This window comes from Cololabis saira, chromosome 11 (assembly GCF_033807715.1).
Source record: "Cololabis saira isolate AMF1-May2022 chromosome 11, fColSai1.1, whole genome shotgun sequence".
Classification (NCBI taxonomy): domain Eukaryota; kingdom Metazoa; phylum Chordata; class Actinopteri; order Beloniformes; family Belonidae; genus Cololabis; species Cololabis saira.
In genome coordinates this window covers 23,595,544-23,618,693 of record NC_084597.1, presented here as the reverse complement: position 1 = coordinate 23,618,693, position 23,150 = coordinate 23,595,544, and the positions used below count along the sequence as shown (strand labels likewise).

At 39.9% G+C, this 23,150-nt stretch overlaps 2 protein-coding genes across 4 annotated transcripts; one reads left to right on the top strand and one right to left on the bottom strand.

The window, feature by feature from the left end:
* The first annotated feature begins 1,761 nt into the window (after positions 1-1,761).
* nup155 (nucleoporin 155) lies at positions 1,762-19,270 on the top strand. Of its 3 annotated transcripts, none has more exons than XM_061734088.1 (34): positions 1,762-1,897; positions 2,138-2,288; positions 5,009-5,146; positions 5,281-5,377; positions 5,524-5,594; positions 5,677-5,769; positions 6,647-6,910; positions 7,006-7,079; positions 7,177-7,268; positions 7,361-7,458; positions 7,560-7,727; positions 7,845-7,945; positions 8,032-8,202; positions 8,290-8,400; positions 8,533-8,627; positions 8,713-8,798; positions 9,274-9,415; positions 9,514-9,580; positions 9,702-9,817; positions 10,924-11,027; positions 11,198-11,295; positions 11,420-11,611; positions 12,713-12,851; positions 12,923-13,058; positions 13,143-13,296; positions 13,386-13,490; positions 15,058-15,212; positions 15,341-15,470; positions 15,575-15,688; positions 15,785-15,905; positions 15,994-16,104; positions 16,415-16,551; positions 16,650-16,756; positions 18,524-19,270. In XM_061734088.1, the coding sequence occupies exons 2-34, from the start codon at positions 2,147-2,149 to the stop codon at positions 18,660-18,662; spliced, it is 4,068 nt and encodes a 1,355-aa protein (XP_061590072.1). In that variant the 5' UTR covers positions 1,762-1,897; positions 2,138-2,146; the 3' UTR covers positions 18,663-19,270. The 3 variants fall into 3 exon arrangements, with proteins under 3 accessions (XP_061590072.1, XP_061590070.1, XP_061590071.1); XM_061734086.1 differs by having other exon boundaries at positions 11,162-11,295; XM_061734087.1 differs by having other exon boundaries at positions 2,122-2,288; positions 11,162-11,295.
* A 2,289-nt stretch (positions 19,271-21,559) lies between these two features.
* LOC133454832 (5-hydroxytryptamine receptor 1B) lies at positions 21,560-22,719 on the bottom strand. The gene is given in 5 exon segments (XM_061733558.1): positions 21,560-21,723; positions 21,807-22,155; positions 22,157-22,297; positions 22,416-22,625; positions 22,627-22,719. Coding segments are annotated over 5 exon segments (957 nt in total).
* Between the last annotated feature and the right edge of the window lie 431 nt (positions 22,720-23,150).

The window sequence follows — 23,150 nt, the reverse complement described above, 5'->3', positions numbered from 1 at the left end:
TTGAAAGCAGCATCACATCTCCTGTGCAAGATAAATAAGAAACAATAGTGCAAACAATAAGAAATATAAGAATATAAGAAATATAAATAATGTAAAAAATATAAAAAAGGTTAAGGTGCATTTGAATAGTGAAGACCTGAGATTTTATTTACAGATGATAGTATATAGTTACACATGTAGTGGAATATTGCACAGATAGTCCGGGAGAAGTATTGCACGGTAAAAAACAGTAACGAAGACTATACATGTACGGCTTTTTAATATTTTTCCACAAGAAGAGTGCCTTGGACTACCTTTTTTGAAAAGATATTGTTTTTTTTCCCCAACACCAAAAAGCACCTTCAAGATTTTTTCTGAACAATTCCCTGAGCACTTCGGATTTTCTCTTCACTATACATGTATATATGGAGTAATTTGTTTTCTCATTGACACATTGTCTATACGACCATTTTTTTCTTTTCAGTTTGTTTCAGGCTGGACATAAAGGAACAAGACACACTAACAAATAAAACAAAGTGGGTTGAACAATGCAAAAAAAAAAAAAAAAAAAATATCCTATGTTCATTCTGTCTGTGCAATGCATCTCAGAATAGGCTATGTAAGAATTACTGCATTTTTTTTATATGTATGTATCTAACTTTTTTTTTGTTTTCTCGAAAAGTGTAGCATTTATTGGCAAAAGTGTGTTAGTGTGATACAAAGTGTGATAACGAGTCTTAGGAACATATTCCCACTGACCGAAAGGTGGCAGCAGAGTCAAGTCAAGTCAAGTCAAATTTTATTTATTTATGCACATAAACAAACGGCTGAGCCGCAACCAAAGTGCTTCACAGAAAGTGCTTTAAAAAAGGGAAGACATAAAAAGGGGGACTAGAAAAGAGCTAAGAGACAAAATCTGAATAAGACAATATAAAAAGACACTAATTAAAAGCAAGGGAAAAAGGTGGGTCTTTAACTGAGATTTAATTATATATATATATATATATATATATATATATATATATATATATATATATATATATATATATATATATATATATATATATATATATATATATATATCTACACTCAGGACTGGACCAGTCATGAATAAAAAAAGTCACTAACTGAACGTTACTAATAACGTTGCTACTACAGTGACTGTCTCTGTCTGCAGTGGATTGTATTATGACACATTCAAGCCTAATCAGTAATTATTTTTTTAGCCTAATCAGTAATTATGAGCATCAAACGAACGTCCGTTACGTTATCATGATGTGTTCAATGTGGTCTTGTAAAGATGTGTTAGTGCGACATTTGAGTATCCAAAAACAACAAAACAAGTTTTGTTAGATCTGTTGTTGTTACAGCAATAAAAAAAGGGGCCCACGGCAATATTCTTTAAGGGGGCCCAGAATTCCTAGCAACTGCCCTGCACAAGCGAATATGTAACTATACATTTTTCCAAGATAAACTTCTAAATTTAAATAAAAAATAAAATAAATAAAATAAATTTAAATAATCACAAAATAAAATAATCACAGGGGTTGACATTTCAACAAAAATGTATAAGCGTAGCAAGATTGTATCTTAAAGAGCAAGAGACTCTAACATGGTTTCACATAAATCATTTATAGACTGATTTTCTTTTGAAGAAGAAGAAGATGTGCAGGGGAAGGGAGTTCCAGAGTCTGGGGTGGCAGCAGAGAGCTCTGCTGGAGCCAATCGAGGGAAATTCAAACAAAAACGTCTGAGAAGAAGAGTGACGTAGGTCCACGGGAAGTAACTCCTGCATGAGGTTGGCGCGCTGCTGGAGCTGAGTGACTTGAGGATTATTTTGTATAAAAGTTGCCGCTAAAGCGACAAATACAATTTGCCAACCGAGTTAGTCAGCATCAACCGGAAGCCTTTCAGTCGGGTAAAACAACAACAACTCCGTTTTTAAAACACTTAATGTTACACCACAGCTAGTTGTTAGCCTGCGTGCTAGATAATAGTTATAATAGTTATAACAAACCGGCTTGTGTTGAACACACACAGTCATCAAAGTTGAGGCGTTACTTTCACATGTCTTTTATATTGACGTGTGAACTGTATTCAGGTGTGTCTTGTCATTTTTTCCGTCTTGGTGGTTTGGTGCAGCTCTTTGTGCCTGCAGACCGCAGTCATGCCGTCCAGCGTGGGTCCCAGCAGCCCCGCGGCTCAGCTGGCCGAGGCGCTGGACAACTCCGTCCGGCTGATCGACCGACACCTGCAGGACGACCGCTTCTTCCCCGACCTGTCCGAGCTGCTCAGCGTCCCCTCACACAGTGAGTCATATCAGAAAACCACCACAGATGACCGTCTGACCGGTTTGTTTACAAATGAAGTGAAAATCAGTCGGATTAAATGAGCTTGGAGAAATATCCAACCCTTGATTCCTGAGCTACAACTACATTTTGCATTGTCAGATACTCTGAATATTGATATGTACAACTTCACTTCTGGAAATGCTGGAACTTATTATTATCAGATCTCAAGTGTCATTTACTAATATTTTGTTCTGTAAAATTTGAGCATCTGCATTCGTTTAAGGGGTGTCGGACTCCAGTCCTCGAGGGCCGGTGTCCCTGCAGGTTTTAGATGTTTCCCTGCTTCATTGCACCATGATACAAGTGACTGTCTGTCTCATTAACAGAACTATCCAGACTTTGGTGACGATGATTAATTAGAATCAGGTGTGTTAAAGCAGTGAAACATCTAAAACATGCAGGACACCGGCCCTTCTGGGATTCAGTTTGACACCTGTGGAATTATGCACTTGTACAGCATGCTTGTAAAATTGTACACAATAGGGCTGCAACTAACGACTATTTTAATAGTCGACTAGTCACCGACTATTGAAACGATTAGTCGACTAATCGGATAATTAGTAATTTTTTTTAAATTTAGTATGAGGTTGCTTTAATTATGTGGCAAATGATAATAAACACAAGAAAGATGGTACTAGAGCCCTGCGGGACTGTTTTCGTCCTCCTGCTCTCGCCCGCATCCGCAAAACTCTGAGAATTCATGCCGCACGGCGCACAATAATAGAGATGCATTGATTTAGTGTCTTCTCCCGTCCCGCAAGAGAAATGTCCAGACAAATCTATCTGATTTAATGTTAACATGATCATTGAGGACTTTGATGGATAATTTACAGTTCATAGGCACCTGACTGAAAGTTAGATGCAAATTCATCATTGTCACCATCACACAAGCCTTTTCGGCTTTCGCGCCGCATCAATTATGATTGAGGTTATAGCAACGAGAGTAGCTGTGAGTGGCTCAAATAATACTAATAAATAACATGAAATAAACAAAGTTAACGAATAAAACAAATTAATTTAACAAATGAAAATAGGCTTAATAACTTACCTAGGCAAGTCCGTTTTGTTCAGCACTCCGACGTGCTTTCTCTTCAAATGCATTACCGACGTGCTCCCGTGAAGAGCAACGTCGGCTTTGCAAACCTTGCTCTTTTTATTCGCCGTATCGAGGCTAAAATGCTCCCAAACTTTTGAAGTTTTATTACCCGCAGCTGCGCTGAGACGCAGTCGTGCATGTGCTACTCTCGACAGAGATTGTATTGAAGTGAGATGCCTCGCTCCGTTGGAAAAACATGTCTGGCGACAATTGTCGACAATGGAATTCATTGTCGACAATTTTGATTATCGATTTTTGTCGACAACGTCGACGAATCGTTGCAGCCCTAGTACACAATGTGGAGTTCTATGAACTCTTAGTTCAAAAGAAATTCAAGAAAAAAATACAAGTTATACTTTTTTATAGTCCTCCAACTGAGGAGGCTCCATGTGACACCTGACTGATCCACAACACATTAATTTCAATTCAATTTTATTTATATAGCGTCTATCAGGATAGGATATCAGCAGTTATCCAACAGACATCTATACAGACACAAGCAGTGGGATGATCAGAGAGTTGGACTGCAGGTCAGCATGCAGCTCCTGAAGCTCTGGACTGCAAACATGAACAGAAGAGAAAAGGAGGGGGCAGACCAGCAGAACAACCACAGAAACAATAAAGAACAATGCTGCTTATGAGATACTTCTAATTAATAACTGAGGGTTGATCTGAAGAAAGGGAAGAGGAGAAAAGGAGGGGTGATGGGCACCGCTCAGTGGATCATGTTGGTGTCCCCCTGCAGCGTAGGTCTATAGCAGCTATAGTAGCTTATCTAAGTTGAATCCCTGTTTAAGACCAGCTGCTCCTGTAGCTGCAGCTATGACTACTGGCCCTAATACTCTAGAGTTTACACTATAGACTTTAATAAAAACTAATCTTTTAAGTTTGGTTTTAAAGGTGGAGGTGGTGTCAGCCTCCTTAACCCAAACTGGAAGTTGGTTCCATTTTAGGCCCATCCTCCAAATCTACATTTGGATCTTCTAGGAACTATGGGTAAACCTGCGCTCAGAGAACAGAGAGCTCTGTTAGGAACATAAGGAACTATTAGGTCTTGTAAATATTGCGGAGCAAGTAATACAATTTTGGATTGGATTCTAAGTTTTATGGGAAGCCAATGGTGTGAGAGACTAATCCTGTAGCCACGTTTCTGTTAAACAGAAAACATCACTCCTGGTCTCGTCTTCCAATTGTCAATAAAGGCAACTCTGTTTTCTGAACACCACCGAGACAACCAGTGATGGAACGATGACATGCGGCTAAACATATCATTATTGGTCAGATTGGGATTAGTAAATCAGTTTGGAGCAATAATACAAACATTACTTAAAAGCACTGAAAAAGTTTAGGAGATGAAAAGAGGAGCATGGTGTATAGCGGCATCTGTGATTTCAATCAAAATATTTAAGAATAGGCTGTGATTAGAGAAACATTATAGAAAGGTAATACGAATGTCCTCTCCTTTAATTTTAAATTCCACACAGTTTAGTCAACAGTATGTTTGCAAACAAGGGCAGTGAAGTATGATTGCTGTGAGAAAAATGAAATGACCTAATAAGACTTTGCTGATGTGTGTTGACAGACATACCGTCCCTCTCTGGAGTGTCAGATATGGACTACCCTCTTCAGGGACCTGGTTTGCTCGGTGTACCAAACCTCCCAGAGCTCAGCCCAGTTCGACGAGTCCCCCTGCCAGCTGAGCTAGTGGAGCAGTTCAGTCGTATCCTTTTGCTCAATAAGGAAATAGTAAAACCAAACCAGAGTTTTCAGTTTTCAGTCAGATTTTTTTTTTTTTATCACTGTTTTTTATTTTGTTGCCTAAGACATTTGAGTTTATTCTTAACCATTCTATAGATATGCAGTTTAACTGCATGATGGGAGTTTTTCCTGAGATCTGCCGTGCGTGGCTTACAATCGACAATGACATATTCATGTGGAATTACGAAGATGGGTGTGTAACTTTTAAATCAAGTGGCGCTGAATAACAGTAGAAACCCACATTGTCCAATAAATGTACAAATTACCTTCACTTAATTAATTCAACAATTAGTAAAGATAGTTTTATTGAATTCTTCTTTTCTGCGATATTTCTTGCAGCGGGGACGTGGCCTACTTTGATGGCCTGATAGAAACAATTTTGGCAGTGGGTCTTGTTAAACCAAAAGAAGGTATAATTACACATTTGTGCAGCATTGACTTTATTTGCTTTTGAATTAATTCAATGTTTATGAGTTGTTTTTGTCCTCTCAGGGATTTTACAACCACACATTCGGTACCTGTTAGTGTTGGCCACTTCTGTGGATGTAGTTATCCTCGGGCTCAGTTTCCCCAAGAGCCAAGCCGGTGAGTATTTCCTCTGCTGTTGTTGCATTTTAGTTGTTTTGGAAAAACTCCATAGTGGTCAGAAAATAAAAACGAAATACATTTTAGCATTAACAGAATTGTAATATAGTCTTCCAAGCTTTAATGCACATGTAACACATTAGTCATAGTTAAATTACTGCGCCAAAAGCATGCGGGTGACTGCTTGTCAGTGCCAGCAGCACATTACTGTTTCAACCTCAAGTTACATATCGAGTCTTTAATTGCACTCACTTTCTTTGTTGCTAATTTTCTTTCTGTTGCAACCAAGAAAACTTTTAGGTCATAATTGCTGCAGATCCTTTTTATATTCTTAATATACTTTTTTGTTGTTAAGATTTCCAAAAAACAGAAGAGAAGAGCAGCAACAGCAAGCAAACAATTTCTATAGTCTCCAATACAAATTGTACATCCATTTCTTTTTTGGCATTTAGACTTTCTTACAAGTGACTGTAACATAAGTCTCTAAATTCTTTACAAAGTGACAGAATATGGTGTCTTTGGGCAATAATCCAGGCCAGCAGCCCAGTACTGAAAGTTTTGATACAAGCAGCTTAATTACTGCATATTCTTTCTGTAAATATTTTAACCTATTGCAGTGGCTGGGAACCCTGATCCTTAAGGGCTGCTTTCCTACAGGTTTTAGATGTTTCCCTGTTTCAGCACACCGTGATACAAACATTTGTGTCATTAACAGATGTGTGTAGACCTTGATGACAAGCTAAGAAGAACCATTAAGTTAAATCAGACGTGTTGATGCATGGAGACAGTGGCTGTTGCAAATGAGTGTATGGCTTCTTTCATATCAGGATAAGAAGTGGGAATAATGGTCCTATTTTTTTTTTCTCTTTTATTTTAGGATTGAATGACAGCATGTCTGGAGGGATGCAGCTGCTACCAGATCCTCTGTTCTCCATCCCCACTGATAACACCTACATCCAGTCCATCACCTCCACAGACCTGGGACGAATCTTCATGGCAGGAAAGGATGGCTGCCTCTATGAAGTAGCGTACCAGGCCGAGGCAGGTTGGCTCAGCCAGCGCTGCAGAAAAATCAACCACTCCAAAAGCTCTCTGTCCTTCCTCATTCCATCTGCGCTCACGTTCTCCTTTTCTGAAGATGGTGAGGAGCAAGTACCGGTACACATGTTAAGTAACAAATGCCATTCATCTTTTTGAACCACTCCAGAACATTTTTTTCTCGTCTCTTCTCTGCAGATCCGATTGTACAGATTGCAATAGATGATACTCGCAACACACTCTTCACACGCTCGGAGAAAGGCGTCCTGCAGGTACGACATCTGGGTCCCATAAGGTTTCTGATTGTCAAGGACACTGATAATTTGAAGTGGTCATCACTGAGCTGAATAAGAATTGGTCTTTTACCAGGTGTATGACCTGGGAGCAGACGGCCAAGGTATGAGTCGTGTAGCAACAATGTCCCAGAGTTCGATAGTTGCGGCTGCTGGAAACATTGCCAGGTATGACTGCATGTGTGTTCTAATAATAAACAATAATAATAAATATGGGACCTTCCTCACTCCCTTGGACCTTCCTTTTTTTCTCTTTCCAGGACAACGGATCGATCTGTCTTCAAACCTATTGTGCACATCTCCGTAATTGACAGATCTGAGTCGTCTGATTGCCACCTGCTTGCTGTCACTCATGCAGGTAAAGGTCAAATATCAAGTATAACGGGGAGAGGCCATCCTTTAAAAAGATAAAAAGACTCCCACATTATGTCTGCATTAACTGACATTCTGTTTTTGTAGGTGTGCGTCTCTACTTTAGCACCGCGCCTTTTGCCCTTCAGCACCAAAAACACATCCCGGTTCGGCCTAGCATGCTCTCTTTGGTCCATGTCCGTTTGCCACCAGGGTTTTCTGCTTCGTCCAACCTGCAGAAACCATCAAAGGTCCACAAGGCCCTGTACAGCAAAGGTAACAGATCAGATGGGAGGGGTCACAATCTATGACGTCTGTTTTTGTTTTAAAAGTTGTGTGAAGTCGCATCAACTTCTCTCCAGATGTCCTTGTCACACCTCTTGTATCTTGCAGGTGTTCTCCTCATGGCTGCTTCAGAAACCGAAGATAGTGACATCCTGTGGTGCATCAATCATGACTCGTTTCCATTTAAGAAACCCTTGATGGAGACGCAGGTCTGAAATGCTTCTTTGTAACACAGCTTGGATTTTGTTCTTAAACAGACAAAAGACACTAATTTCTATGCTAAATCACCTTGCAGATGATGTCTAATGTCGATGGACACTCGTGGGCTCTGTGTGCCATTAATGAAGAGAAGCCCCCGAAGGTTTTTACTCCTCTGAACAAGGAATACATCCCTGTTACGGATTCACCAGTGGTGGTCCAGCAGCACAACATCCCACCACAGAAGTTCGTCCTTCTCTCTGCAAAGGTTAATAGCACATCATATAGCATGGAAACGGCTTAGTCTTATCATTGTATGATAAAACCGTGTCTCAGACTCTTTTCTGTCCTGTAGGGGAGTCACATCTTCCAAAAGCTGAGGCCCGTAGACCAGCTTCGCCACCTCCTGGTGAGGTGTGCTGGAGCTGAAAGTGAGGAGATCGAACGCTTCTTCAAGCTGTACAGGGTAAATTGCATGACAGGAACTCAGCTTGTAATCTTCTTATGATGTTATGTAGATTAAAACCTGAGCAAAGACATGTGCATGGTTTCTTGCACAGAGTTGCCGTATATAAATAAATTGTTGGGTTGTGTTCAGGAAGAGCAGGCCTGTGCCACAGCACTCATCCTTGCTTGCTCCAATGCTGCTTCTAATCGGGAAGTTTCCCAGTTGGCCACTAGAGCATTCTTCAGGTCAGAGGATTAAGTTTATGTTCATATATTTACACTTATTTCCACTGTGCACTAATTAAACATTTTTTTTTTAAATTCTGAATAGATATGGGGGAGAAGCACAGATGAGATTTCCGGCAGGCATGACAGATCCCAGTAACATTGGACCCGTGATGAGCTCTCCGGCACCAGGTAAAGCCTCCAACACACAATCCACAATTGCACATGTAAACACAGGGTTTCCGCGGGGTTTTAAAAAGTATTAAAAAGTGATAAATGAAAATTGCCAAATTTAAGGCCATTAAAAGTGTTAAATTCACTGTCAGAGGTATTATTTTTTTTAAATTGGTATTATTTTTTACCTTTTACATTTTAATCAGTCTATTTTATTGTCATTCACAAAGTGAAATAAATGTGAAACATCTGGTCAACATCAATGAGTCTATAAATCTGTTCTGTATAGTGTTCTATAGTTCAAAATCTGTATTAATGTTAAAAGGTCCGTGATTAACACTTAATGTTGTGACAGTTTTTTAAAAAATCTGAAGGTAGTGAAAAAGGTATTAAATTGGTATTAAATTTAACATAAGGATTGCTGTATAAACCCTGAAACAGGAAAAAGCAAGAATGCACAGTGAATTTCTTTGTATTCTCAACGCCCACTCAGGTATTGTTCCTCCTCCTCTGTCAACTCCGTTTGTACTGAGGCACGCTGGATCGGTCCCGGTAGGACCCATGTCAATTGGCCCGGAGGTGATTTTCTCAGGGAAGCACAACAGCATCTGCATCTATTTTGCCCGCATCCTCGGGTACGTAAACATGTTTTAAGAGTTCAGAGGTTAAATATGTCTTATTGTAGCCTTGCTGATGTTTGCTGATCGTGTTTTTTTTCTCATTTCTATAACAGAAATATTTGGGATGGCAGCCTTGCTGTGGAGAAAATAATAAGCAAAGGAAACCAGACTGTCAGTATTGTAAGTACAACAAATGGATTACGGTTAGATTTGTGTGTTAATATTTGAAGACATGTTATTGAGGTTTTTTTGAATGACGCTTGTGATCAGTAGCTGTCATTTTTGTCATGTTGTCTTCCAGTTGGAAAGCAGTGTTGACTCACTAGATCTGGAGTCAGTCCTTCTAGAGCTGAGTGGTCTACGAGACTTTCTTGATAAAAACTCTCAGCTCAGTCCGTCCTCTCACGGTGCTGAAAGGTAAGATCTCTCCCTCTTCTGGCTTTTACTTGATTTGAATTGATTGCTGTGTTTTCTCCTTATTTAGTTAGTGTTAGTTTTCTTGCTCTGGCAGTTCTCCAGATCCAAGTTTTGCCACTGATAAATAAGGACTTGATTGAATCAATTCTTACTGAAGCACAAACAACTGAAGTGTGCCAGTTTTGAACAACATATCAAATGTAATATCTGTGTTTGGGACAAATTAGAAATTTCCTTTAATGTTTTATTTACTGCCGGCGGCAGCGCAGGGGATAACTTTTGTGATGTTAAAAGGAAAAACTACAACAAAATCAAGTCGATTTTTTTTTTTTAAATAAAGGCTTCTCTTAAACTTGTTGATTTGTGAAACTAATATGAAAGCACAATGTAATTTGCAGTTTATTAATGCATTCTAGGGCTGGGCGATATATCGAGATTTTAATATATATCAATATATTTTCAAACACGATATGGTACGAGACAATATCGTTTATATCGATTCTTTTTTTTTTTTTTTTTTTTAATGATTTTGATATAGCTTATTTTGTGACGAATTGACTTGAATGTTTTATTTGAGATTTGCACAAATGTTTTGTTATTTGCACAACTGTCAACCTCAGTGGAAAAGTCTGCCTGTTACTGTCTACATTGTATTAATTGCACAGTGTATTTTGATTTAATTGTTATGCAGGAAAGGGATATTTGTTTTATTTTATTCAAGAAGCATTTTTATTCTATATATGCAGGCAGTTTATTTTTATTTCATTTGTTTTATACATTTTGATATTGTGCAGACCTCTGTTAATAAATGAACCTGTGTGACATTTGGCACGAGGCTTTGTATTAAAACTGACTGTTTTTTTAAGGGTTTGCCTCAGAAAAAAATGAAGCTAACAGAGATGCTATACTATAATGCTTTGGGGGAAACCCCAATTAAGGCACAGAAAAAATATCGAGATATATATCGAGTATCGCCATTTAGCTAGAAAATATCAAAATATGACTTTTGGTCCATATCGCCCAGCCCTACTCTGATTGGTTTATAGATAAAACCTCACTTTAACAGACTGGTTGTTTCTCCTCCATACTCTCATTCTCCCTTCAAGCTTCAACCCCCCGGCCAACCTTCAGCAAAGGCTGCTGGGATTTATGTTCACTGATGGAGCCAACTCCCAGCAGATTCAGCAAGAGCTTCAGAGAAAATATCACAGTAGGTTATGACTTTAAACTTAAACAGTCCTCTGTGTGGAATAAAGAGGAGAACTGTGTTTTAACTTTAACTGAGTCATTCCTATAAACTGTCTGCGATAATAGCGCAATATTTGTTTCCATCTCTGTATCCAGCCAAGGCTCAAGTCTTTGAAAAAGTTTCTCTTCAAGGTATGCAGCAGTTGGTGCATCGCTCTTACCAGACGCTGGCCCTCTGGAAGTTCCTCTGTGATCATCAGTTCAGCATCATCATGTCTGAGCTGCCAAAGGTGCTTGTGAATGCAAATACTGTTTAACATGTAAAGCATATGTTCAGCAATACCTTCCAGCCAAAAGCTTGCTGTTCTGTTACTGCCCACCACTCATTCTGTTGTACCTTTTTGTCGCTTGTAGGAGTTTCAAGAGCAGATGAAGGGTGTTTGTTTTAAGGATGTTGTGATCCGGGGTAAAGAATTATGTGGGCCGCTCATCACAGGGCTCATTAATGTCTACATCAAAGATAACACCCCTGTGAACGCCATCAGCAGTCATCTGCGGGACATCTGTCCCCTGCTGTACAGCAGCGAGGATAGTGTTTGCTCAAAGGTATATATTCTCTCTCACTCACTCTCACTCACACACAAAGATCTTCTTAAACTTCCTTCAATTAAAAGTGTAATGTGTAGTTATTTACCTAGAAAGATTTTAGGGACACAAGAATCTTCCCTAATGGTAGGGGTGTAACGATACACTAATCTCACGATACGATACGATACGATACACGATATTGAGGTCACGATAACGATACGATACGATATTATAGCAGTATTTTTTTAACAACCTTGAATGAGGAACATATGACTGGAAAAAATTGTCTTTATTTGAAAGACACAAAATACAAAACAATGCTGTGTGTTTGCTCTATTGTTACAGTTTGTAATGCTTTATAACTGTTTAAGTTTTAAAGAGAAAGCCAGGCCAACCATTTTCCACAAACTGAACTAAAAGTAAATGTCAGGTTTGCATTATGCATCTTCAGTTTCATACAAGTACAAATATTTTGCCACAAACTGAATAGTTTCTCTCATTTATGATTTGACTTTTTTCTTTTCCAGAAATTTAACAACTAAAATTAAATAAATAAAAGTAAATAAATACATACAATTTTACATCATAAAAAAGATTGATTCATGCTCACCTTATAAGTGTAAGAGGAGATTTATTTTTGTTAAAAAGGTTATTTTGGTAATTCAGAGTTGATTATTTTATAAATATATTCTCTATATTCTGATGTAAATTAGGGACAATAATGACACTAGTCAGTTTATCTGTAGTTGTACACTGGAGCTCAGCAGAAGTTGTCCCCATGTTTATCCTACTCACGACCCGAAAAAGGTTTAATTTAATAAGGTAAGGCTTAATTCTACACCAGCCTTACATAAGTAAAGGTTCAGAGCTCAAAACAGGACCGCAAAACGGGACTAGTTTCTTCTGAGCGTAGTAAGATTTTGGTCCGCGGGTCGAGCCGCGGTCGGCACGCGTGGTCGGATGAGCGTTACTAGTCAACACAATAGATTAATATTAATAACCCAATATCGCGAAAATTTCGTGGCACGATATATTGTTACACCCCTACCTAATGGTTATTGATCCATCTACACTGATTTGTGTCTCGGTGCACTAAATTCACCTTTGTCCCTCACTCAGGCTAACGAGTTGTTGCAGAGCTCCAAGCAGCTCCAAAACAAAGGAGATAAAGACAAAACCTTGAGAGAGTCTCTACGGCTCTACCAGCAGATCAGCCAGCAAACTGACCTACCACTCGTTTGCTCTCAGTACAGACAAGGTAGGGATGTGCGAGACACTGCCACTGTATTTTTCTTACTCTAAGTCTACTAATGCTTTTTAACTTCTCAGTGCGTTTTTATGAGGGAGCCCTGGAGTTGTGCCTCACAGCAGCAGACAAAAAGGATCCTCAGAGACTAGGGCCCCACTTCTACAAGAACGGAGAGCCCGAGGAGGACCGAGTCGGACAGCAGGCTTTCCATGAAAGGTAACGCAAGAAAGAGATAACACAGAAGTCATCTGCATCAAGGGTAGTACTTATCACCAGAAGTATCACCCTCTCCTTTCCCAGACTTTCTTGTTACAAGTGCATCACAGACACCATGCAGGAGCTGGTGAACCAGAGCAAAGCTGCTCCTCAGTCCCCCAGCGTCCCCAAACAGCCCGGACCTCCTGTCATGACGTCTGATCCAAATATGCTCAGCAACGAAGAGGCTACAGCTCATGTGAGTAGAAGAGGGATAGACAATGCTCATTTCTTTCCAACACTGTGCATAATTTGCATTTCTAATGAAAACCTGTCATTCCCTTACAGTTTGAGCAGATGCTTGGTCTGGCCCAGAGGTCTCAGGACGAATTGTTCCACATCGCTTTATACAACTGGCTGATTCAGGCTGACCTGACTGACAAGTTGCTCGAGGTATGATGCCCATCCATGCTTAACTGTATTTAAAACCTTTTTTTTTTTTCTCAATGAGCCACTGGATGTACCGTATTTTCCGCACTACAAGGCGCACCTAAAAGCCTAATTTTCTCAAAAACCGGCAGTGTATGGAGCCAAATCAAGGCCAAAAGTTTTGCTAATTTGAAAATAAAATTTGAACCTGAAAATTCTTTTTTACAGTTTCAATTTTATTTTTTTTCAGTATCAGATCTTTTTTTCAGTTTCAAATCTTTTTATTTCAGTTTCAAATTTTTTTTTCAGTTTCAGACTTTTGGCCCCGATCTGGCGTTGGGGGCGTGACATCAACTGAGAGGGGCGTGGCATCATGAGTGACAGCAGAACAGAGAAGGCGGGGGACGTTCCTCAGTCATGTTGCCTTCAGGAAACGTAGGTTGCCGAAGTTATCAGTAGAAGTATGATTCAACACTGTATATTCACCATATTCACGTGATTGGCAGTGGAAAAAACTGATATTAGTGACACATTTCTGTATAAAAAGCTGTTTTAGACCGTACTTGGCACCAATCGCAGTATAAAAGCAATAAACTATGCCAGACTGTACAGTTCAACAGCCACACTTTAAAGTTTGACATTTCCCACTTCCACATACTACCAAGTATGGTCTAAAACAGCTTTTTAAACAGAAATGTGTCACTAATATCAGTTTTTTCCACTGCCAATCACGTGAATATGGTGTATATACAGTGTTGAATCAAACTTCTTCTGATAACTTCTGCAACCTACGATTCCTGAAGGCAACATGACTGAGGAAGGTCCCCCGCCTTCTCTGTTCTGCTGTCACTCATGATGCCACGCCCCTCACAGTTGATGTCACGCCCCCACGCCAGATCGGGGCCAAAAGTCTGAACCTGGGGAAAAAAAAGACGTGAAACTGAAAAAAAAAAGATTTGAAACTGAAAAAAAGATTTGAAACTGAAAAAAAGATCTGATACTGAAAAAAATAAAATTGAAACTGTAAAAAAAGAATTTTCAGGTTCAAATTTTATTTTCAAATTAGCAAAACTTTTGGCCTTGATTTGGCTCCATAGCAGTGCGCCTTATATGTGATCATTACGGTAATTTCTGTTACTGTAGTCGGGGGGATTGTAGCTACTGTAGTTAATGTCGCCGAAGTAATGGCGCTAAAAACGTCAGGAATCGTCACAGACGTTCAAGACAACAGTAGCGACGCTGACTCGCATAATGGCGACTTTGAAGAGATGGAGCAAAGCTGGTTTTTATTTTGTTAAAGTTTGACATACGGTACTTCTTCTTTTTGGTTTTTTTGCATTTGCTGTAGGACTTTGTAGCATTTCCTGTAGCGCAGCTCCATCAGGTAGATACGTAACTCAACCCCAGCCACTATAGTACAGTATTTTACCATATTTTTAGTGCGCCTTATAATGCGGTGCGCCTTATATATGAAGGGTGTTTTAAAAGAGGCCATTTATTGAAGGTGCGCCTTATAATACATTAAGAAGACTGATTTCAGGTCACTTAAAAAAAAACCACTATCTATAAACATCTGGCCTTTACTTTTCAGTTGAATTCTCCATATCTGGAAGAACATCTGATGCATATGATCAAAAAGGACCAAAGTAAAGTTCACAATTTGGACCTGTTGTGGCGCTACTATGAGAAGAATCGTGACTTTGGCAAAGCGGCTCATGTTCTGGCCCGACTCGCTGACATGCACAGGTTTGAAAACACTAATTCTTTGTTGACCAATCACAAACTCTGCAGATCACTGCTAGCACACAACTAATGTCTTAATTATAGGTGAAAACCCGACTGGAAAAAGTTCCTCTTTGTTTTTGATTACGCAGCACTGAGATCTCTCTGAAACAGCGGTTGGAGTATATTGCTCGAGCCATCCTGTCTGCAAAGAGTTCCTCCTGCATCTCAAACCAGACAACTTACGGAGAATTCCTTCATGGGCTGGAGGAAAAGATGGAGGTACGGCGTCGGTCAAGACAGAGAAATGTTGGCATGAAATTCAGGAACAACTCCATGTCTGTTTTTATTCATTTTCTTATTTTTATTTAACTTTCTCCTCCTAGCTTGTGCGTATTCAAGTTCAGATCCAAGAAACTCTGATCAGACAGTATCCCAACTTTCCCCCAGTAAAAACTGTCGTCTCCCAGTTGGATTCTGAGCTAATGGACATTACGAAGGTAATCTGTAACAGCAGATGATAACGGTGAACCTTTTTCGTCACTGTAATTGGGAAAAGTGTCTTTATTATTTTATTTTCTTCTTCTCATGTGAAGCTGTATGGAGAGTTTGCTGACCATTACAAATTATCAGAGTGCAAGCTCGCCATCATTCACTGCGCAGGACACTCAGACCCAATCCTGGTGCACTGGCTGTGGCAGGAGATCTTGGAGAAAGGCAAGTGAAACATCAACATTCTGCTAAATATATGGATAAATAACTCCTCTATGCTTCAACACATTTAACACATCTCTGGTGTTTTCAGAGTTGGGAGACACTGTGACCATGAGTCCAGCAGACAGGATGAGATCTCTCAACTTGAAACTGGTATCTCTGGGGAAGATATACGCTGGAACACCAAGATATTTTCCACTGGGTAGGTTGTAATTATATTCCGTTTTTAATCTTGTCATAATTTTCTGCCTTTTTGCAATGTGCGAGCAGTTGTATAATCAGACTTCCCTTTTTGCATTGTTTGTGGGAGCATGTCTCTGGGGTGTAGGTCTGTTTGCTTGTATTGGTGCTATTATCCTCTATAATCCTTTTACAGTGCTCCTGTTCTAACCTGTCATGTGTGTGGAGACATGTATTCCTTTTACATGCATCCACATGACCAGGTCTGTCCCCAGTGGAGAACGTGACAAGTATTCAGTGTTAATGAGCACCCATCTGTCGTGTGATTGCAGAGTTCCTGGTAAAGTTCCTGGAGCAGGAAGTATGTCAACTGAACTGGGATGTGGGATTTGTCACGACTACTATGCAAGAGATTGGAGTGCAGTTGCCTCGTCTACTAGAAGTCTATGACCAACTGTTTAAAACTCGGGTATGTTCTTCTCTCTGGGATATTTGGTGCAGTTGTTTTTCAGAAAAAGTCTTCTAAACGCATCAGTAATCCTTCAATAACCTGCCTGGTCTATGCAGGATCCTTGCTGGCTGCGGCTTAAGAAACCTCTGCATTTGGTGGAGTGCATTCATGTGCTTCTCTCAGGATACGTTGATGACCCCAGCAGAGTACCAACATATGACAGGTCAGCCTTATTGTTTCAGTGACAAGCCATAAACCTCTGACGGTGGGGGGTTGGGTGGGGGCTGGCGGCTAATTATCAGTTACTCTTGCAGTGCCATGCATCCTCTCATTTTCTCATCCACTTCTGCTTACCCAAGTTTTGTAAAGGGTGCACAGAGACGATCTCCATCTCCCCGGCCACATCCTCCAGCTGCTATGGGCTAATTTTAAGGCGTTCCCAAACCAGCCTGCAGACTTGGGCCCAATCTCAATACTCCCCCTACTTTTCTTCACTCGCCCTTCTTTTCTTCCCTAACCCCTAAAAAAGAAGGGGGAGATTTTAGGGCACTTGAGATCTAGGGCACTTGGCCCAGGTGCCTGTCCCAATTCTCCCCCTACCCCTCGTTTTCATCCCTAACCTGATCAGGAAGCAGAGAGCCAAAAGCTGTTTCAATTTCAGCTGTAGCGCTGTTAATATGGCACTTTATTAAGTTTTAATATTTTTTCAGGCATAAAGGTAACCTTAAGATCCGCAACCGGGGCTCAGTTTATCCAAATAACGCCTGTTAAGAAATTTGACCCGATGTTTTCGGAGATGAGAAGAGCCGCCGCCCCCGGGGAGCAGCCTCAGCTCACAGCCCGAAAACAGACGTGTCCGCGGGTCAGGCTGCTCCGTCAGCCCCGGGAGAGACACTCTCTCCCGGGACGCAGCTCTGTTGAGAATTACGCTGGCTGAAATAAATCATTTAGGAAGGTGTTGGTTTAATAGATGAAATCTAACAGTTGTAGCTACGCCTGTTAAGAAATTTGCTCCGAAATTTAGAGATTTCTGTCTGCCGGCTCCGGAGTTTAGGTCCTCGTTAAATAGACGCAGCCTATGGCGTAGCTTACGTAACCTACGGCGTTGCTTACGTAGGTTACGTAACCATATTCCGGCGCGATCTTAGCGAACAACAGACAAAAAAGGGATTATGTACATTCACTGAGTGAATATTATGAAAGTAAAATATTGGTTTGCGCCGAGAAATGTAATCAAAATGCATTTTTATGCAGAAACTAACTCAAAATATTGATTTTATTCCCAAAAAAATAAGAAATGTCCGCCATGTTTTTTTTGGGGGATTCAGTCCGTAAATGACGACGAAAAGCATTCTGGGAAATTTTCATACCCCCTCGCTCGCCAAGTCAGCATCTGAAATCCCTCGATTTGTAGGGGCTATTCTCAGCCCCTAGCCCTCGTTATGCCCCCTCCCCCTAGGTGAAAAGAGGAATTGGGACACCACTACCTTCACGGGAACGCGCAAAAGTTAGGGTTAGTGAAGAAAACGAGGGCGAGGGGGAGTATTGGGACGCAGCCTTGATCTCTAATCAGTAACCAGGTATCCCAGTCTGTTGGGATGCCTGAAATACATCTAGGGGATATCCAATCTGCCTCTTCTGGCTCCTCCATGGAGGAGCAGTGCTTCTACCCTTGAGTTCCTTCTGAATGGCAAAACCTGTCATGCTGGTTATGTTTAAATTATCCACAAGTGTACTTGCACTGACTATTTTAAGTGTTCAAGTGCGTTCACACTGACAATTTTGTCTCAGCTGAGGGCTGAAGATTATATCTCCATGACTACATCATCTCCAAAGAGCAGAAATATAATTGAGGCCATCAAACCAAACTCTCCGCCCCTTGGCTGTCAAAAACTCTGTCCATGAAGGTGGTGAATAGAATAGTTGACAATCTGATAGTGTTTTTCAATTCTTGTTAAATGAATTGTATTTATTTTTTTCCCTTTTTCAGACGGCGTTTCACTAACCTTTGTCTTGACAACATGTGTGGATACCTCGTGGAGCTTCAGTCTCTCAGCCCGAACGCAAGACTTCAGCAAACCATCGGCAACTTCAAATCACTGCAAGCGAAGCTGGAGAAACTCCACTGACATCAGTAACATCTTCCTCATGACAACGGGAGAATCCTACATCTTGTAATCGTGCACAAGCACAGTTGGCTGTGTGAAGTCAGTAGTAGATTCATTTTTTTTCCACCATGTTTGTGTTGCATAATGGGAAGGGCTTCTTTCAGGACACAGATCACAGGACACAGGACACAAAGATCATATCAATACTTTGAAAGACAGAGGAGACATGTTTTATAAATTATTTGATAAATTGTCTTATGTGAGGCAGAATATGACTTAAAATTCGCGTTGTGGGCATATAACTGTCAAACTTTAAGACAGTTTGTGTATATTGAAGTTTGACTCGAAGATATTTTAATGATTTTATTGAATAAAAACACCTGACTCAAGCCATTTCATCAGTTTGGGAACTATTTGGATATTTTTTTGACTGTTGCCTCTAAACCGCTGTATGTTGTAATTATGTACATAACGTGGCCTTTATGTCATCGCCACTGCCACATCAGTTGTATACTAGTGCTTTATTTCCATCGTGTGTTTTTTGCAGTGTTTCAATTTTGGTGCTTTTCATTTTTGCACTGGAAACTGGCCTTTTTTGAAGTTGAATTAAAGAAATCTTATACAAACAATTTGAAAGCATCTGTCAGTGCTTTTTGGGTGAAATGTAGCTTGAGTTAAATTTTGAAAATAGCAGAAAGGGGTGTCAAGAGGCTGCGCTGTTAATGGGACAGTTTATGCAATTACCTTTAATGTCAAACAGGGAAGACTTTCCTACCATTATCCCAAACAAGACACTAATTGCTGAAAGTCTCCAATTAGCTATGCACTTCACCACTCAATAATTAATTAATGTTATGAAAAATAAAGTATTTTGATTGATAACGTGTTGATTTTCCTCAGTGAGTTAATACACTTATTGCAATGTTGTGTTGTTGCTCAACATGGTGTATTAACATGACCAATTAAAGCAGCAATAACCTTGTTTATGTTGATGAGCATATTAAATTACGTTGCTTTATAGATCTGGTTATTTTGAATATTTACATACCGTACCTCCAAAGTGGAAGATTGCCCCAAAGACATTAAATAAGGTGCAATGGGTAACATTTATTACATAAATGAATTTATATAGTTAATGATGGGTCATCTCACATAGAAAAGCTGAACTGGAAAAAAAAGTCCTAAATATTGACTTCAGTACAATATGAGAGTTGTAAAGTAGTGGAGCCTTGGCTGTAGATGGTAGCATCTATATTTAAGGTTTAAATTGACATAAGGAAGTTTTGAAGATCTCCAGCTCTCGGGGATACGTGGTATGTTCAGAATATTTGCTCAAAGTAAGTACCCTGCAGGCCTGTGTTTGAATTCTGACAGATAAACCTCCTATAATCCCAAACATCAAAACAAATCAATGTATTAACAATGATACAAAAATATTTAGCAACTGTTTTTATCTAATAAACACTTCATATTAATAAAAGGATTTTCTGTGTATTATTTCATATATCAGGGTTGTTGTCAGAGGTGGACAGAGTACTCGACCCCAGTACTTGAGTAAGAGTACAAATACTACTGGTCAAAATTTACTCCGTTACAAGTAAAAGTAGCTCAGTCAAAATATTACTCGAGTAAGAGTAGAAAAGTACTTGCTTTTAAAGGTACTTAAGTATCCAAAAGTAAATGCTTTTAAATTTACTTTAAGTAAAAGTAAGAGTAAGAGTAAGAGTAAATTTCTTATTTTCCACATCAGTACTATATTTTTTCTAAATTAATTTAAGGATCTTTTAACTCTTGTTTCTGAGAATTAACTCTTTGAAACCAGCTGCACTGATGTGCTGCTTTTAGAACCACAATGTTATATAAAACCTGCAGAAACACCAAAAACAAATCAAATGAATGGGATCATAAGAGGACAGCAGATGATGCAGAGTTTATTAACAATCATGAACTGAAACCAAATGAACCTGCACCATCCAACTAAGTCTGGATCCCCCTCAAAGACCACTGCTTTACAAAAAACTACATCTCTGCTTTCAATAACTCAATGTTGAAGTCACTTAACTTTACAGGAAGGACATGTACCAGTACAATATAGCAATATAGAGACGACTCAGCGGATTGTCTTTCTTCTCCTGACGCAGGCGTAGCCGTTGTTGCGGCTCTGTCTTGACTTGTTGCGGCTCTGTCTTGACAAACGCAGGCTACTTTGGCGGTATCGTTTTGAGGAGGCTTGACGTGTTTCCGCTTTACGTACATCCCAGTGGAGAGCGTGCACTGTGATAGGTCTCCTCCTTTGACAAAAACAGCTTGTGTCCAATAGGATTTTAGGGAAGAAGAAAAAAGAGCAGACCTGAAAGTAACGAGTACTTTTCAGCCTTCCTAGAAATTTACTCGCGTAAAAGTAAAAATATTTGTCTTGGAAATGTATTCAAGTAAGAGTAATAAGTACCAAATAAATCTAATACTCAAGTAAAGTACAAATCCTCTGGATATGTACTTAAGTACAGTACTCAAGTAACTTTACTCCGTTACTGTCCACCACTGGTTGTTGTGCAACAAAGGGGAGTGCTTATAAAAGGGTTACTAATAATGGTCTAAAGATAATTTATTAACGTTATTAACTATTGTTAGACAATTATTCATAACCCTTTTTTAACTGAACAAGCGCTCCCTTTTCTTGCACAACAGAGTTTAACATGTTGAAATAAGAAACAGTAGCAGAATTGCAGTGATTATTAGGTATTATATATTATATCAAAGTATTATATTATAGGTACTGTAGATGGGAGATAGGATGTAGTTCTGGGATCAGACTAGAGTGAAAACTCACAACTTTACATGTTTTTTGCATTTCTATCTTTTGCAGGAGCAAGAAAGTATTTTCACTCAGTACAGGAATAGTAGGGGATGATGCAGGTTTAGGAAGCTGCAAAATAGCTGGCCACCTCTACTATGATAGATGAAATGTGGATGCTGTTGGCGATGTGCAGAACCATGTGAGTCAGCCAGCAGACCAGGACCACACGGTCACAGCCACCACGCTCCTTGCTGCCCTGGCTTGAGTCCCTGAGTGGGGACTCTCCTTTGATGGCAGGTTTTGTTGAACTCCAGTTGTACAATCTGTATATGTTTCCCTGTTTTGGGTAGAAGCTTGTGAAGTGTTACCTGCCAGTCCAACATTTAGCATGGAAGATGTAGGTTGACCTTTTGAAACTTGGCTTAGGGGATCTTTGAGCTCTTTAGAGGTGCCTGGACTTGAAACAATGCTGATTGATCTGTTTCCAGTTTTGTTTCCTATAACCAGTTCATTGGCTGGATAAGAGTTATGGTTCCCTATACGCCTTTGGTTTTGGAGCAAAGTAACAACGATCTGGACACTTGCAAATATGATCCCTGCTGGAGGAAAGGCATTGGCCACGGTTGAATAAATGATCTCATAGGTTTGTTGGGTAAGCACATTTGGGAAAACATCTATACTGTCTTCGTGGCTATCGTTTGATGTCTGATGTCTCATTTGAGACAGAAAAGAAGTGTGGGATGCTGAAGACTACAGCCATCGTCCAGCTCCCAGTCAACAGACTGTCCAGCTGCACGGGTGCACCTCCACACTGGAGGGATCCAACCAGCTTCTGGTGCCAAAAGGCACTGATAAAGGCCTGGTTTCCCAGATCAGTTAAGTAGCTCTTAACAGCGAAAGACTTCTTTCACAGGCTCATTAAGATGGGTTGAAAGAAGTCTTTCGCTGTTAAGAGCTACTTAACTGATCTGGGAAACCGGGCCAAAGAAAGTTGTGAAGATGCTGCTGGTTTCGGAGAGGTCGGCACAAAAACGAAAAATACCACACAAGGTTTCCCCCAGAAACCACCTTCCAGCAAAGTTTGCCATGGTGTCTGGCAGGTCCACCAGGTAGTTGGTGATGAGGTTGGAGATGGCCAAGTTAATGAAAAGGATCTTGTTGGTGCAGATGCCAGATTTCTGCCTAGGAAAGGGATACTGTAGCCAACCAGTTGTTTCCCAGGATCCATGCTATGAACATGAGCGCAATGATGATGGATTCAATCAACTCCTCTGCATCCATTTCTTCACAGTCAGAAACTAAACCTTGTTCTCACTAGCAGATGAAATAGGTTGGACAGCTGTACGGGGGCTTGTAATGTTAAGGATGCTTTAGTCTTTTGGTATTTATATTAAAAAGGAAGCCCAACCCAGTCACTGCAGTTTAAACATCTTTCCATCGTGTTGGTCTCTCAAGGATCCTTCATCGTCATTCTGATTCACAGAAGGAGGTGCTTTTACTCATGACAGACACTCTCACCTAAATAATCTTCAACCATGAAACAACTATAGACTACATGAAACAACAAAAACCACAATGACCATAAATACGTAACTTTTCATCTTCAAATGGGCTTCTTCTTGTGGGAAAATGTTGAAATGTTTTGTGTCTGATTTTGGTCCTATTCCGGTGTAATTTTCTGTCTTATATCACATTTTGGTTATATGCATATT